The 18,184-nt window shown below is 35.2% G+C and overlaps 1 protein-coding gene across 1 annotated transcript in view; it reads right to left on the bottom strand.

Moving 5' to 3' along the window:
• Positions 1-525: 525 nt before the first annotated feature.
• The window catches only part of LOC149802787 (intraflagellar transport protein 38-like), a 37,867-nt gene continuing 20,208 nt past the window's right edge, over positions 526-18,184 (bottom strand). The window contains exons 7-12 of the mRNA XM_089952218.1: positions 15,662-15,795; positions 14,048-14,189; positions 12,546-12,636; positions 7,216-7,302; positions 2,496-2,557; positions 526-1,380 (exon numbers count right to left, since the gene is read on the bottom strand). Coding sequence (XP_089808344.1) covers positions 1,195-1,380; positions 2,496-2,557; positions 7,216-7,302; positions 12,546-12,636; positions 14,048-14,189; positions 15,662-15,795 — 702 coding nt within the window. The 3' untranslated portion in view covers positions 526-1,194. The remainder of the gene's footprint in view (positions 1,381-2,495; positions 2,558-7,215; positions 7,303-12,545; positions 12,637-14,047; positions 14,190-15,661; positions 15,796-18,184) is intronic.

Genomic DNA, 18,184 nt, shown 5'->3' with positions numbered 1-18,184 from the left:
TAATGGACATATATCAAATGGACAGATGATGGACAACATACCATACCATAAGCTCTTCTGGTCTGTGATTAGGTAAACAATATTAAACATTGCTCCTCTTTGTCAATGTAGCACAATTTTAAGCACACTACACAATGTTATAAAAAGCAATATACCTGATGTTTTGACAGGAAATATGAAATAAGTTTGGATTGCATATCACAAAAACAATAGTATGATTTGACTTGAAGATGAAACTGTGTACCAAGTTTCATCATACCAAGTTTCATGGTTGCCTTGAAGTAGTTTAGAAGGAATAAAAAGTACTAACTACAAGATGACAGACAACTCATGAAGGATGATTGTATAAACTATAATCAATGACCAGTAGTGTTCAGAAGGAGGTATTGGAAGAAACTATGCACACACACTTTCACTATTGAAAGAAAAACTGGTTAGACTGAATTACAGTCCATATATGCCTACAAAAATAGGCATACAGACAATTATGTCAGTTCATGTTGTGTGAGAATGATAACAATGAAATTTAATTCTAGTACAAACATTTTACTGAGATTTCATCAGCAGATGTACATGTATAAATAAATACAACAACATTATACAGAAGCCATGACAATGCTGAATTTTCACATGGCCAGAATATATGATCATTTAAAGTCCTATCTTCCTCTTAAATGATGGCCTTTCATTGTATACAGTGTTATACAAGTAATGATACCTAGATGGCATGTTAACTGAAGAATGACTGTACTTATTATTTATCAATGACCATATTTTCTTGTGTAGTAAAGTATATTACTATTTCACATGTTTCACATTTGCTTAAGAATCTAATCTGATGTGGTACATATTTGGTGTGCTAAATTAGTTTTAGTTCAAGACAAATAAAGCAGAACAAAACTTCTCTTTGATTATCTAAGTTTCAGTAATTCATGTTTCTGCTTTATAGCAACTTCAGAAGCAGCTCACACCTTATAGCAATTGCTGAATTCAAATAATTTACATAATTATGTAAAGAGAATAATAAATAATTAAAAACTGCATGGAGTCAAATGTCATGAATTTTTATATGTAAACTACTCCACCAACTAGGTAAATATTTATTGAGTAGTTGACATATGATGCTGTTCTATTTGACTTAAGATTTTATATTTATCACAGATAGGAATGGTTCTTATCTAGTATTAAAGTACATTAGAAATCATTATCACTGTCATTTAGTTCCTGTCGTACAGGTTGATTACGACCCCTTGGCTTCACAGGTCCCTCAATCTGCTGATCATCACTGTCTATGTCATCATCATCTTCATCATCATCTTCATCCTGGTCATCTTCATCCAAATCAATCTCTGAGTCTCCAGACTCATCTGACCCACTCTCCTGAAATAAGAAAGGAATAGCAGAAATAAAAACCAGAGTCAAAATAAATAAGGGTTTTATTATGACTATCTATCTAATACACAAATTAGTACCTCATACTGGATTTTATTATGATTTTGTATGTAATACACAAAATCAGTACCTTATTCTGGGTTTTATGATTGTTTATGTAATACACAAATTAGTACATGATACTGGGTTTTATTATGACTGTCTATGTAATATACAAATTAGTACCTGATACTGGATTTTATTATGACTGTCTATGTAATACACAAATTAGTACCTGATACTGGGTTTTATTATAATTTTCTATGTAATACACAAACTAGTACCTCATACTGGTTTTTATTATGACTGTCTGTAATACACAAATTAGTACCTCTTACTGGGTTTTATTATAACTGTCTGTGTAATACACACATCAGTACCCGATACTGGGTTTTAATATGATTTTCTACGTAATACACAAATTAGTACTTGATACTGGATTTTATTATGACTGTTTTTGTAATACACAAGTTCGTACCTGATACTGGGTTTTATTATGATTTCTATGTAATACACAAATAATGACTTGCTTCTCTTTGTAATCTCAACAATGAACTAGCTCACTGCTCTATAAGCTAACTGGTGAAGCAAGTCTATCAAATTTAACAAAATCTTACATTTGTGAGAGCATGTCCCAAAATCTACAAGCTGGAGACAATTTCTTGTGCTAATACTTAAGTTGCAGGCTTTGATCTATTTATATATCTAACAAGACTAATAGAAATTTTAAACAAAAATTAAAAATAAATTGAAGGTACTGTGATTCAAAGTTATTTAAAATAGAAAATACCTATATAATGTCAGTTGGCTAGCATAATAAAACAGTGATTGCTTTTGCAATTTGGTTTTGACCCATTTTAATAATGCCATGTAGTAAAATGCCTGACAATAATGGGACCAAAATATTTTGGTATATTCTGGAAGAAGCCAGTATTAATAAGTTATATAAGCATCAGAATGGTTTAATTTGGAGCAAAAGAAAACTTATTTATAAAGGGGTTGGTTCAGGGAAACTTAACAGATCACCAAGAACAAAATTCCTTCCATGTAACTGTGCTACATACCTCACTAATATCTCCCATCATATTTCCCTGGACTCTCCTATCACCTTGTGCCGTATGAGCGGCTGAAATGGATTTTTAAAATAAAGATAAGGAACATGTTGAAGTTGCTGCACATAGAAAAATTTAATAATTCAATAATTAACCTATTTATAGACCTAGGTTTTGACCATTATTAATAAAACAGTGTTGTTGTTGTTGTTGTTGTTATGGGGTTTAATGCCATTTTTCAGCACAAGATAGGCTATACATGGCAGCCAGTATTAATGGTGGAGGAAGAACCCGGGAAAACCCAGGAAAGAACCACCGACCAACGAGAAGCTACCAGCAAGCTTTCTCACATATCCATATTGGCCGAGCCCGAGACTCGAACCCACGCAGACAGAGGTGAGATGGCAGTGATCTGTGACGGAGAGCGCTTTAGACCACTTGGCCACTCGGGGCCCCTAATAAAACAGTGTTAAATAATAAACAGTATTTGTTGGCTCAAATAAAACAGCCAAAAGAAATAAAATAAATGCTGCAAATGGCCTTTGCTTTAAATGATAACCAGAATGTGGTTTAAAAAAATGAAGTCATGATAAAGAAATTTGTATTCCTTTTGAATTTTGTTTTTGCTTTAACAACTGTAAAACATAGTTAAGGCTTTTGGACGTTTGGATAGATAAGCCTTAGGATTTCTGGACAAATAAGCCTTTGGAGAGAAGAAAGATTAGAACAAGAATTTAGCCATGGCCTGCATGCTGAGTCTACTCCTGAGCCTAAATAATAATGGCATTTGAAGACAAATGAATACTTAATTCAATTTCCAAATCCAAGGATTGTACAAGAAAATATTTCAGAAAGAAAAGCAAAAAAATAACTTTAAAACCTAGTTTAATTTTGGGTGTGGGTAGACCTGCTATAATAATTACTACATGGAAATCTTGCCAATTAACAGAAATAAAACTTACCGTGACATGGTAAACAAGGCAAGACATATTAATATGATTGTTAGTGTGCATGGATGTAAGCATTCTGACAAAAATATGAAGCCACAAAAGCATAAACTTTTTTAGGATTACCAAAATGAAACTTGTATAAATAACCAATTACAATCGATATAAACTAAATGCAGTACATCAAATGACCCAAAAAACCTTTCAAAATGACGGCCATCTATTAGTGACCAAGGTCAAGAAGCAAGATACAGCGAATTCTGACTGCAAAGAAATGCTATATTTAGCTCTGGAATTTCTAATGTCAAGTTGTCCACAGGATAGTATTGATTTTTCATAGGAATGAACATCAGGAATTTAGTTTTTGCACCAAATAGGGATAATGAACACCAAAATGCCTCCCAGGACTAAAGATTTTGCACCAGGCTATCAGAATTGCATGTAAATTATGCAAAACCGCTCTCTTGATGCAAGAACACTGAAGATGAGTGATAAAAGATTTATACTCCCTTCTTTAAATCAGCATGGTTCATCCATGGCAGTTACTTCTAAATGCCACTACTACCAGCATAAATTAGACTATAGTAAATTCAGAGTCTTTGCAACAGAATATTTTTATGATAACACACTGATAACATACATAACGCATATCTGTTCTCCATTTAATGTGAAATCAAATTGTATTTCACTGAGAAAACTTACCCAATCACATTAATGTTAGGCGATATAAGCCTGTTACTTTGTGAATCCAGCCCCACTAAAAGATGAAAATCATGTTTTCCTATCTCATGATGACAAAGGGCAATAACTCTTGCCCATTACCTCCCATTACATTGATATTGCGGTCATTGCACCAATGTAGAAACTGCCAGAGTTGTTGGATATAATAAAAGCCACTGTGCCTCAGAACCTATCCCTCCAGAAGTGAAAGGCATTGACAACAGCCTTCATTTCTAAAAGACTGATCTGGAAAGACCACTACCTGGCTCCCATGTGCCATTGATAGCAGTGAAGTCTGGCAACAGGTAGGCATCCCAACCATACATACTGGTGTTGGTACATGCTGTTATTTCCACTTTGGGATTCTCTAGCTGGATCCCCATTGTAAGCCAACCTGGGCTGCACCTTTGATGCCAGAATGATTGTATATTTGATGTGCTCATGCCTGTTTGATCAAAGGGATTTGAAATGAGGCGGTAAGGGGCAATAAGGGGCTTTCTGTCATCTGTAAGGGGCTCATAATAAGAAGGATCACCAATAATCTGAGGAGTTGAAGGAATTCTCCTGCTGAAATCAAAGTCCTGTTGGAAGCTGACTCCATGAATTTAATGATCCTGATTTCATGAAAATGAGGAAGCCGTTCCAGATTCAGGTTGGTGATAAACTCCATACGCAGATGGACAAAAAGTATGAGTGTCTGGAGGTCTGATTTTTGCTAGTTCACTAGAAAGCTTAGCTGATCTAAAAGTGAGCGAAGATCATTTCTGTCTTGGAGCCGAATAGAACTTACCTTATGATGTTGGAGGATGTTGTCCAGGCACACTGCTGTCATTGTAGATCAGTACAAGGTAAAGATGCAACCCATAACCTTGGTATCAACCCAAGCACTGATGTTGAGACCAAAGGGTAGGACTTTGAACTGATAAGCCATGTTGCGGTAAGCAAAATGGAGACATTTCTGTGATGAGAAGTGGATAAGGATATGAAAATATGTGTCTGTCAGATTGAGACTGATGGCATACTTGTCCTGTTGGATGAAGAGATGGATTAATATCGCAGTCTCCATCTTGAATTTCTGTGGCAAAATGTATAAGCTGAGGTGACTCACCTCAACTTACCATTTGTCTTCTGAATAAGAAACAGCATTGAATTAAACTCCTGAGACTGTGGTTTATGCACAATCTCCACAGACTGTTTTTTAATGAGTAACCATATCTCCTGTTGTAGAAAGGCATCTTTCTCCCAATCTGACAGCATGTCTATGAAATCCAAAGCACTTTTGAAATGTCCTGCATCACCCAATGGTTCTGAGGCAATAGGGTGAGGTAGTGAGTCTGAAATTTCAGGGGGTGGCCACCAACAGGTAGGCTTTCTGTGGGTGTGATGAGGGTATGTCATTGTCTAGTGTTAGGAGGTTTGAAGGTGGAGAAACTTGGTTTCTTGCCATCTCTGTATGGCTGCTTCCTAGGTTGGTTAGACTGTCATCCTCAGGCACTAGGCAGGGATTGATATTTCACATTTGAATGAAACGATCCCTTGTCACAAGTTCACTGTGTGTATTGAGTAGCAAGTTGGAGAGGCAGTTCCTGAGCTGCCTGCCTCTGAACTTCAGAAGATGGTCTGCCGCTCCAAGGGCCGAGCTGGACAAACAGATTTCTCACTGAAATCTCTATTATAGTAAGGGTACATCATCAATGGTATGGCTAAACAGACAATCTGTCACTAAGATCCCCATAAATCCAAGTTGGACAGACTGCTTATAAAAAAAGCCGGCTGGATGGGTGATAACAGCTGGACAGCTGTTGATGGATGGGTGGATGGTGACAGTGAGGAATATGAAATGGATCCAATGGATCTGGTATGAACCCAATGTGTCTGGACTTATAAACCCAAAGGGCATACTCAGACATGTAGAGGACTTATGCCCACTGGGCAGCCTAAAATTGGGGAAACACTCCACCAATGAGTTGGACAAAAGTGTGGAAGCAAGAAAGGGAAATAAAGGTAATATGTGGCCTGATGTCAATAATTGTGTCATTTTCTTGACCAGATGATGCATCTCTTCGAAGGCAGATGGTTGTACCATCTCAACATTATTCTCCACTGCAGCTGATGTTACTGTGCCTGATGACTGTAAGCGATGAACTTTAGGCTGGGGGAGGACATCCATGTCCCAGACAAGACTCACAATGGAGGCTGACTTTGGATGTATACTGTGGACATCAATGTTATCTTTCCTCGAATTATTCTGTCTTTCCTTTTCTTTTGATACCTTCTGGACTATTGTAGCCCAGACTTCCTGTGTTGATGTATTACAAATGCTGCATGGTATAGACAATGTACAATTAGCACATACAATGAAGGGTCCTTATCTGCTTCAACTTTTTGCATTTCATACACTTCCATGACATTTCTACTGAAACGATGCAAGAAGGGAAAACAAAGCATAAATGAGCAATTCAGCATTTTACGAACTTGCTAATACCAACCCAATTACTAATGCAGTAAGCAAAAACAGTGTCATGCTAACTTGTAAATGATAACATGAGTCCAATGATAGCATGTTGCTATGTGGTAATAAAAAGATGAATTCTGTAAAGGTCACAGAAATCACTCAAATTTGAAAAATAATTTAAAAATAATGTATACAACCTGTAGAAGAATGATTGCCCAACACAATAAATCCACATTTAAAGTTGGATGGTCCAATTTTAACACTAAGATGGCTTGGACTGTTTGTGGTGTAATGTACACATTATCAGTAGAGCAGCAATGCTTAAAAATTGGAGACACAGGGTGGTGGCAAGAGGAGGTAATGTGCAAGAGTTGTTGCCCTTTGTCTACATGAGCCAGAAAGGAACCAAAACAAGTATTTTAAAGTAGGGCTGGATTCATGAGGTAGCAAGTTTATATAACCAAACATTACTGTGACTGGGGAACATATCTGAAGCAGAATAATAATTTGCTAAAATGTTTCTTGTTTGCTAAATTCTTGAAAACTTGTTATGTTTATAAGATTTTACAAGTTGTCAATCCTAAATTTGAAATAATTTGAGGTTATGTACCATCAGGCCGACTTCTTCTTTGTACGGGTCTATTTTCACCCTCTTCTTCTTCATCTTCACTTTCTTCTGATGTCCCTTCCTCAGAACCTGGAAAAAGTAATAGAGAAACATGTCCAGAATCTTCTACCTAACACTATGTGAAATGAATATACCATCAGTATCTATACAAAATGAACGTTCAAGTATTTTCTTTATCCAATGACCATTGAAGTCTGGTGTGGATATAGATTTCATTTTTGCAAGTTCTAGAACAATTATTTTGAGCTTTCTTTTCCTTAATTTTGTGAGAAGAAAAATAAATATCTATGTACATATATACATACATTATAATTATGAAGATCATATCTAATTCAACAAGAGTGACCTGTTAGTTTATGTTATTAAATACATTAATCTCGGTGCCTAATAATGACAGGAACAGGGCTAACATTACTCATCTGACTTTCCCAAAAAAATAATATCAATATCAAACATACAAAAATTACATCAATATCAAACATACAAAAATCATATCAATATCAAACAAATAAAAAATCACATCAATATCAAACATACTATATATATGCATGCATGTCAAACAAGTGTTCTGTCGAACCTGGTGTCTCTCCTCTATCTTTGCTATGGTCTACCCCTCTCCACATCAGTCTTGTACAAACTTTAACACAAAACTTTTAACTCGTTGATGATGCTGATGCCATTGCTATCATTGCTGATTGACAGATACCTATGTTTGATCATTCTTATGCTGGTTAGACAAATTATCTTTTTTGTCAAAAAGCCAATGACCTAATGTATATTTTGGAATGGGGATACACTGTCAGACTGCTCTTATCATATAGTATGTATTATAAATAATACTACAACAGTAAGTCTTGACACAGTGAACTACCTTTGATTCAACCCTTAAAAGTATCCTTTTTTCTATTATTTAAATGTAATTTTGGAAATAAAAATGATATTTTTATATATTTGACATACGTATTAGCATAAATAAAAGACCCTCGAAGGGACTGATGCTCTAGCATCCAGGAATTTTAGACATGACCATTTCTTTCTTTTATCTGCTGAGTGCTGAAACCACTGCTGATAATATTATGCAATGACCAAATAATAAAACTCTACAAAATGTTTTGTCATTGCTAAATTTACATGTACATGTACTTATTTTTTAAATGCCATTTTGCCAGTTTTTATGATCAACTATAAATACTCCGGTATGAGTTGTATCCAACTGCAAAACAACAGACCACAAACAAATGTTACGTTTCACTGTGTATTGCTTTATTTCTAGACCTATTTCTAATCTTGCAAAGTCATAATATTACCTCTTCATTGTTAAATACTTTAATAACTTGATTTTTAAAAACATTAATGTTGGATATCAATCTGTTGGCATACATTATATTATGTATGTGTTATCTAAAATATAGAAATATCTAAAGAAAGGCACCTAGGCAGTAAGCCATAGAACATCAGTATCATTTGGACTTATTCTTGCGAGCAAATCAAATCCAGTTTCCACAGTGAGACATGGGAAGTTTATACAGGAATTCTCATTGACAATAACTGTTGCATAAATAATACAGTAAATATAACTGCATATTGCATGCATATATAATGAAAGGAACATGGAATGCATCAATATAAAAACACCATATGCTTTGCAATAATGCATCTATGATAACTCTATATCTTGCATGCAAAAACTTTAACACTGAATGTTTACACTGACAACATCACTGCTGACAATGTTAGAAACCAATTTTTCCTGTAAAATATGTTTCTTTGAGAACACTGACACAATCGTAATAGCTTAGGAGAACTACTAATACTTTACAAATCCAGCCATCCAAGATAGCACTCGAAGCTTAACTTTATATGCCACCTAGGTGGCAGCCAAGCGTAGCGATGTCACCTTAGTAAATGGATTGGCATCAAATCTCATGAATATATCAGTTATTCCTGGAGCGTAAGGCATGCTCTTGATGGATGTAAATAGGGGGAGGGCTGGGAGGGTGTATGTGTATTATGATTGGTTAAGTATTCTACATTAAACTTTAGAAGAACAGGTAAGAGATGGAGGGGATACATCCCCTTATCTAAGAGATACAATCTTTGATCCGCAAAAGGTATGCAAGACAGCTTCAATATAACCTGAAAGGAAAAGACTCCATCTGCCACAAAGCGGATTCAAATAGCAACATTTTTCCCTCAGCCTAAGTCATAAAGCTCCATCTATCAAATGATCTGGAAGGTTAACTTTTGTGTCATGGGTAAAAATTCCTCCAGATCGACTTGGACCCCTTATGATGAGAGATCTCTGATAAGAACTGGAGAACTGTACTCAGATCTCCATCCCATGACATGGATAAAGAGAGAAAACAGTTTCACTTCCAAGCAAAGATAGTGCTGACTATCCTAACTTCATGAGCCAATAAAGGGAACAAAGTCACAGTGTGTGTTTAATTCGATGAGGGACAGATGGTCCACTTTTTCAGGATGAAAATGCCTATGGCTTATGTTGATATAATATCCATCCTGAAGGTACCATGAGGAGTGATCTCAGTCAATGCCTAGGCTTTATAGTCCTTAAATACCACTTCAGAACTTGCCCTAGGTCCTGTCGATGGGCTTGAAACAAAGTGTCCGCACCAGAAGGGATTAATACCAATAACAAATTCCTTATGAATGGAATGCCTGTTCATGGTTATGAAGGCGGTGGGCTCTATAGACAATACTGATCCATCATGGCAAAACTGCAAGTAGCGGGATCCACCAATAAGACATGTATTGTTGATGTTGCCTGCCGACTGCCAAAGTAGTGAGGAAGCATGACCTATAATATAGGTGAACTAAGCAAGCTCTTGAGAGTAGTTCAAATGATATCTTGTTCTGCTAGGTTAACACTCATGATAAACCACTACTTAGGCAATTGTCCTAAGGCACTGATTAGGTGAAATCCAAAAGAACAGATCAGATAGGTCTTTGGTTTCTTTGATATCCTCCCTTCCATTATAGCACAGAATCCTGGTCATAGTGGAATGGGGCCGAGTGGTTTAAAGCGCTCTCTGTTACGGATCACTGCCATCTCACCTCTGCATGGGTTCGAGTCTAGGATTCGGCTAACGTGGGTATGTGAGAAAGCTTGCCAGTAGCTTCTTGTGGGTCGGTGGTTCTTCCCGGGGTTTTGCCGGGTTCTTCCTCCACCATTAATACTGGCCGCCATGCATAGCCTATCGTGTGCTGAAATATGGCGTTAAACCCCACAACAACAACGTAGTGGAATGGTACATTTAATTGTTATTGGTGCTAACTGTTTCTCATCAATGAGTCATAGGATTTTAGCTATTGAGGTATGGATGCCCACATTGGGATAAAGTGCTCTTGTGCAATTCACTAAGATCATATTCCATTGCTTTATATGCCTCTAAGGTGGATGGCCATTATACTTAAGGGATTCTCCACCACTTGTGAGAACTATTGGTTCTTAAGGGTGTATTTAATAACATCTACATGTGCAGGTCCAGTAACTCTGGGTTGGGGTGGAACACCTGTGATCGTGGTTTCTTAATTCTGATGAGGGAATATCTCATTCTAGCGATTCTGTTGCAAAAGAGGTTGTGTTTGTGTGTGTGTGTGTGTGTGATTTGGATTTTTAATGTAGCTTTAACAATTTTTTAGTCATACTGCTATGATATCTGCAGTATGGCATTTTATAGTGATGCCTAGCACTGGGGCATCATGCTGCATACATGTGGCAAGCTGAGTGCCAAGTGAGGTAGCTGCTTGGACCATTTTTGTAAGTCTTTGGTATGACTGAGCTGGGGATCGAACCCACAACCTCCCATATCGAAGGCAAATGCTGTAACTACTAGGCCACCGGAGTGGTAGAAAGAGGTTGCTAAAATATTCCCCCATTTGACTAGTAATTGGCTGAGGGGACACTCAGATACACTGATTCGACCATCCCCTTCGATCAAAGGTTTTGAAGGAGTGTATACATTCTGTTCCAATCTAAAGTAAAAGCATTGTTTCATGTCCAGGACTGGTAAGACAAAGGTTGAGGTTTTGACATTCCAACTTGTCACTAATAGGTCAACTGTATGTTAATCCAACGGAGTGTCTATCGAGTGAAGACTGAGGGATAAAGAGACCATTCCATATGCATTATTTTTTCCTGCAGAACCATGAGTCTGCCAAAACATTAGCTATTTTAGTAAATGTCAAACTTAATCATGGATGCTTGGTAAGGACACTGCTTTAAAAAATCCCAAACAAGAATACAAAGGTCTGAGTACTTTTTCTGCTTAGCTCATTGAAACAAGTCACCATGGTGATTTTAGTGGACAGAAAGAGAACTCCATTTCTGTGTAGGTTCTCCAGATACCAATGAAAAGCTTTATAAATAGTATCCACTTCAATGAAGTTTACATGTAGATAATGTCTTGAGAGGGCCATGCTCTAATGGTAATCAGTATATAATATCATTCCCAATACTACCTATAGGAAGGCTCACTGACAGACTGTACAGGTGAAATCAATGAGGCTTGGTGCCTAGAAGCTAAGATTGCTTTGATATAGAAAACTTACCTGTATGTATCTGGTCGATGTGCAAATCATATGTTAAGAGTTTTTTTTATAGCCTCAAGAGACTTGTATGCACGTCTAATTAAAACTAGTCAAACTATTGTGAAGTTACATAGGCTATCTGTGCAAGTAAATAATACTATTAAGTGACAGCAAAGTGATAACTGTAAAGGCTAAACTTTGTCATTGTAGGAAGAAAGAAAAGTTGGAAACACAGAAGGAGTATACTTCCATTTGAAGTGAAAACTCTTCCAACTTGTAAGTGCAGAACTTGGTAGAAGATTTGTGCAAGGTTCCTGGCATGAGTGGAAGTAGTAAGTGGGATTTTTATTGGATTTGGTGCCAATCCCTGTCACAAAGGGGAGATAACTCTGCCAAACCCCCACCTAGGTGGGCTGATAACTTATAGCTTCTTATAGTTATCTGGCAGGACTGGATTTGCAAGTTAGTATTAGTTTGCCATACATATTATGACTGGGTAACATATTTAAAGAAAAGATGCTGCTGTCACTGAAACATGAAGATTATAAATGATCAGGTTAATTAGCAAAATGGATCCTGTATTTAGGGACAAGTTTGTGTTTTGAATAAATAATCAGAGTGTTTTAGGGTGAAAATTGTTCTATTTTTCTTTCAGTATACAAGCCACCATAAATTACTTGTTGGATGGCCAGTAAACAGAAGATTCATTTTTATATCAGAAATCAATACTTGCTGTATTCAAAAAGTGTACATTAACGTACCTTCTTCATTATTCTCTTCAGTTAAAACTATTTGCTTCTTTTCTTCATTCTTCAATCTGTCTGCCATCTGTTTCAGTGCGGCTTCGGTCTCCTGGTATTTTAAAAATAAAATTCAAACTAAGATGAAACAAATAATTCATTTTCAAATATACTATCAACATGACTATATTTGAGCAGAGCGAACGTTTGCACTCAGCTATTGATTTCTTGCTCTTGTAATTGGTACACTACATCCAAGAGGTAATATTTGAAATGGCTGACATGTGAATGCTTCAGAAATATGTCCTTTTAAGTAGGTGTAATGGCTCCTCTTGTCAAATTGACAAAGAGAGATTAAAATGAAACAAAAAATATTTGAAACAAAACAAGCTCAGAAAAATGTAAAGCGTCATGGATTTTAATTGATTTAATTACATCAAATAGTAAGTTTTCAATTTATTTTGTGACATAATCCACTCAAGAATAGAATTGTATTTTACATTGGTTCTGTTGTTATTTTCCCAGGGATGGAAACAACCTAAACAAAAAATGTATTAAAAAAACCAACAATTCCACACAACTAAAACTGACTGAAAAACCCTTGGAAGCTTTGGCATCTTTAAATCTAATCTTCCCTGCATGTGATTTTTCTTTAGTATGAGCAAGGAATGCATTTTTGCCAGCTGATCCATAACTAATCTTGTCTAATATGCCAGGCAAGTCCAGGTTCCTCCAAATTCCAAATAAATTCTGAAACAACTCTTTATTGTCAACTAGCTCATTTGTTAATGAGTTTTTTACCTACAGCTCAAATCTACTGATGTCCATATATTTTCCTCTTTCAATAAATTTAAATTCTGTAGAAGGCATGAGATAATTTGAAATATCTGGAGTGTGTGAGACATGAAACTGCAACAAAATGCACAACAAAATAATGAAACCATGAAAAATTACAATGTGCATGGTTTATTTCTGACATACAGTGTCTTCAAGTTTTGTTACCTTCTTTCCCACCCAAATGATATCCAGGTAAAAAATATAGATTTTAATAAAAACAGAAAAAAAGTCGGCCAGAAATTTTAACAAGAAAAGGAAAACAGATCTGCATTATAAATCTCAACTTATGACTAAAATGGTAAAAGTTCCATCCCTGCTTTCCATCCATCCAGTTTGGACTTACTTATATTTCCAAAGTACAACTCTGATCCACTGACAACAAGTCACCCTTTCACATGGATCTGACTTGTAAAAAACACCTTAGTTTTAGTAGATTCAAAGAAAAATTGACTTTCTGTAGCCTTTAAAAGGGGATGAATCGAATTATAAGCAACTATATACTCAGTTAATAAGATATAAGGATCACATTAATATGAACAGATTTCACTAATACAGAAATTGTCTTCAACAATGAAAATATCAGCTTACTGAAAACAACGAAGCAAAATCCTACTGATGTTCAGTCTCCAGAATGGCCAACTATCATTATTACTTCATGCAAACAAATACGGCTATATGAATTTTACCTCAAACTTGTCTTGCTCTATTCTGTTATAATCTTCTAACTGCTGCTCTAGGTATGCCAGGTTTCGGAATCTTAATAAGTAAGAATCATACAGTTTCTGTAAATCTTCCTCCAGTTTCTCATATTCATCCATATATGCAGGCCTGAAAGGATAATGATGGCAACATTCAATGGGGTGTACATATTGATAATCTGAACTAGTGTAAGAAATGAATCAAAAGTAGCATCAAAAACTTGTATTTATATAATTACTAACATATGAGTAAAATCCAGCTGCGAACTGCATAGATCCAAATCTTCTCTTGCATAATGTACTGAAGTTTATTAAGAGTAATTAATCAGTATAACAAACAACATAGAGCCTAATCTGCTGGCACATCATGCTAAGGCAGATCAGTATCTATGTTGTTTGCAGTTGGATGTGACTTTTACATGAGTGTATATGGTAATTATGCACTAATTCATCTTTAAATCAAGTATCCTTATGAACAGTAATAAAAAGAGGAATTTCACAGATTTTAACTAACATTATCAACAATTGTAAAAAGAATTTATGCATTGTTAATGTATGCATTGTTAATTTAAACATTGTTAATTTATGCATTTTTAATTTATACACTGTTAATTTATACATTGTTAATTTATACATTGTTACTGAACCTGAAAAAGGACCCCAAAAAACAGCTTTGACAAAACCAAAACAAATCAAAAGCAGAACAAACTAAAATATACTTTAAAATAGATGCAATTACGGGCTCATCTAGAACAGACAAATGATGTATATTTTGTCTGCCAAACTTCCTACTTTTTGTTATCACTTTTTCTTATTAAGAAAACAAAGTTCCTGCACAAAAATGATTTTTGTTTTCCAGAAGTTTTCCAGGAGATTTTAAGGAGAAAATGACAAATTTCAGAAGTCAATTTTAAAGTCTGATACTTTGATTAAAGACAGAATACTGCAGTTTAAGGCACATGTGCAATCTCTTAGCTACCAAACCTCAATGTGGCTACCAATGTAATATGATGATCTTTTCAAAATCATTCACTGCAAAATTGCAGTGAAAAAATAACGTATTTTCTCGAAAACATTTTTAGTTTAGTTTTCTAATATCAAGTTCAGGGACACATTATGACAAAAAGTCATTTTCAAGGAGGTTTCCAAGTTATTTTCCTGGAATTCAAATTCCAGTTGGATTCCAGGACCTCCATAAAAATCAAGAGGATGCTGGAACCCTGGTAAATGTCTTCTTTGGGGATTCAAACTATAAATTACAGAATATAACGATGGAATAGACTTGTTCAAAGAAGCAGATTGTCACCTTCTCAATTATGAAATAGTAGGCATTATTTTTTAAGTGTGAGTTATAATTAACAAATCCTTTTATTTTGTATTCATAATTATGCAACAAGTTACAGCATGTAGAAGGAACTTAAGTTTTTCAATATAAAACATAAATCAGCATCTCAGATGTTATAATGAAAACTATCGAGATTATTTCTAGAGAAACTGAAAATGAGAAGACAATAGGATGTAAATTCTGCCAGCTCTCAGCTGTTACTTACAACACTGCCAATGCTTAGCAGGATTATATTATCGTTCATTATGCATTCATACCTAACAGTCTGCAAGGTCTGGAGACGTTTCTGATTTCTCTCCAGTTCATTTTTCTTTTTCTCAATCTTGGCTTCCAAGTTTGCTTCATCTGATGCCACATTCTCCAGCATATGTATTGTCTTCTTAATTTCATTCTATGTAATAAATTGATATGTACATCATTATTATTTTTTATCATCAGTACCATCCATGGCACCTCCACCAAATTTGTAATAGTCCTTACAGCAGGCACTTAACAAACAAACTAAACTTAATGTGCAGAGACCATTATGTTCTTATTACACTTACCATGATTATGAACTGTGACCATTAGACCCAGAAATATTTATAGGTTACTACATTTGTCTGGGAAAATATGAATGTGTTGTTTTGGACAGATATACTGCACGACCTTGAGAGTGCAGTATATCCATCTGACAAAACGAGTTCATATTTTCCCATACATATGCAGTAACCTTTTTATTATATTCTCATTGACTTATTCTAAGTAAGGCTTAATTATATAAAGAAAAATACATTATAAGAAACAAAAAACTGAATGTATGCTGTATTCCAAACTAAATACACAAGCACACATTCATCAGTACACAACAACACTATTAATACACACATAACTCTGCCCAGCTAAATTTCAACTTAGCCATGCGGTCTGCATCACTTTCGAAAGAAATTGTCATTATGGTCTACTTAAAATTGAAATTTAGAGTCATATTATGAATGAATGTGCATTGCACCAATGTTTCCATTTGGTATGAAATGAATAGATTTTAGTATTTTTGTCAATTCTACTAAATTTCGTGATTATGGACTGGATTTATCTGTGTCATTTCAACATAGAGTAACTTCTGATTTGTGCAGCGAGGAGGCAGTGTGTTCACTCATCTGCATGTGTGTTTCTGTTCTGTCACTGAGTGTTTGGAATCATAATGTCGGAAAAAAATTAACTCTTTCATTTGTAATTATCAAAAAGACTTGATGGAATATAATGTTCATTTCATTTTGAGTGCAGTAAGTAGGATTTTATTGCATTTGGAATGTAGTCAAAATTACAGTACTATTTCGAAATGTGTAATCAAGCTTTAGAACCCATGACATAGCTCATGTAATTCAGATTTGCAGAACTAAGACAGTACATTTTGAGGAAATTCAGGATGAAAAGCTGTATCTTTTTTGCCATTCTTATTACCAGCTAAAGAAGGCAGTTTATGCCTTGTCATTTGTATGCTCTTTTTAGGGACCCCAGCAACATTATGATTTGTATGGAATCTATCGCTAGCCTAAATCCTAAACATTGTATCAAAAATGTTAACACAAAATATTGCAAAGCAGCTGGTATGTGGCAGTCCATGAAACATTTGCTTTAGTTCATTCAGTAACATAAAGCATCTACTAAATAAATGTACATGATTTGTTTACAAATCCTAATACACTATACTACTTTTGGGCACACGTGTCGTGCACATGCATGCAATATGAAGGTGTTCAGTATCATAAAATATTGCATGATTTTGACAATGTAAAGTTAACAGAGACAAAATGAGCATTAAATAAATAAGTTTCTTTGCTAACCTACGGACAAGGAATCCACAGAGTGTGGTCAAGGAACATGCTCAAAACAAACAAGCATTATTCTGTGACACCTATCCTTTTACCAGGCACAAAATGACCTTGACCTTTGAACATTTCAACCGAAAATTAATGTTCCCTATCTTAAGTGCATGAACTTCATAAACTTTGGTCAATATATGTGGAGTAGAAGTAAACCTATTATGCTAAAATCTACTTTTCTTCTTTCAGTCACAATGACCCCCAAAACTGTCAGAGTTCTTCTTTACAGCAAGTACAAGAAATCACATGTTTGGAAATTATTGGCTAAACTGTGACTAGGAGGAATATTTCTTAAAGTCAGATTTTACTCCTTATCTGCTTCTACAAAATGCAAATGAAAATTATTTTGACTGCTGAAATTAGTAAAGTTAGCAGTGTGGAAGTGTAATTCACTTGTTTTTGAAGCAAATGTAGAAATTGCAGTTGTTATTCAGGTAAGAATAATTCATTAGTGAAGTGAGCAAAGCCCAGAAAATTTGCTTTCAGATTTCCTGGTTGAACCTGTTTGACTTTGTGAAGCTCAGTAGTAAGTATTTTATGTATTTTACATACTGCAAAATTACCATTAATTACTCCAGAATAATATATAGAAAATTTGTCAACTTAGCCACATCACTAAGCAAACACAGAAAGTATTTTACAATGCTCTGAAAAAAATTCAACAAAATCTTTAGGGAACTTTGAACAACTGCAACATCCTGTCTCTAATGACTGCAACGATGAATCATATCACACCTGCATCATTTTCATACCTCCCATGAACTACTGAGAGAAGCAAAGTTAACAACTACATGTTAATTCTGCAATCCACAGTCCAATGGATTTTGAAGATGGAATATATGTGTACTTTCTTATTTTGATGTTTAATCATTGTGATTATGTATCTGCACATGTGTGTGAGCATGCATGTGTGTG

The sequence above is a fragment of the Sinohyriopsis cumingii genome, chromosome 3 (genome assembly GCF_028554795.1).
Source record: "Sinohyriopsis cumingii isolate HCF-2022 chromosome 3, ASM2855479v2, whole genome shotgun sequence".
Taxonomy (NCBI): Eukaryota; Metazoa; Mollusca; class Bivalvia; order Unionida; family Unionidae; genus Sinohyriopsis; species Sinohyriopsis cumingii.
The sequence above is the reverse complement of the archived record's forward strand: the minus strand, read 5'-3'. Positions and strand labels throughout refer to the sequence as shown.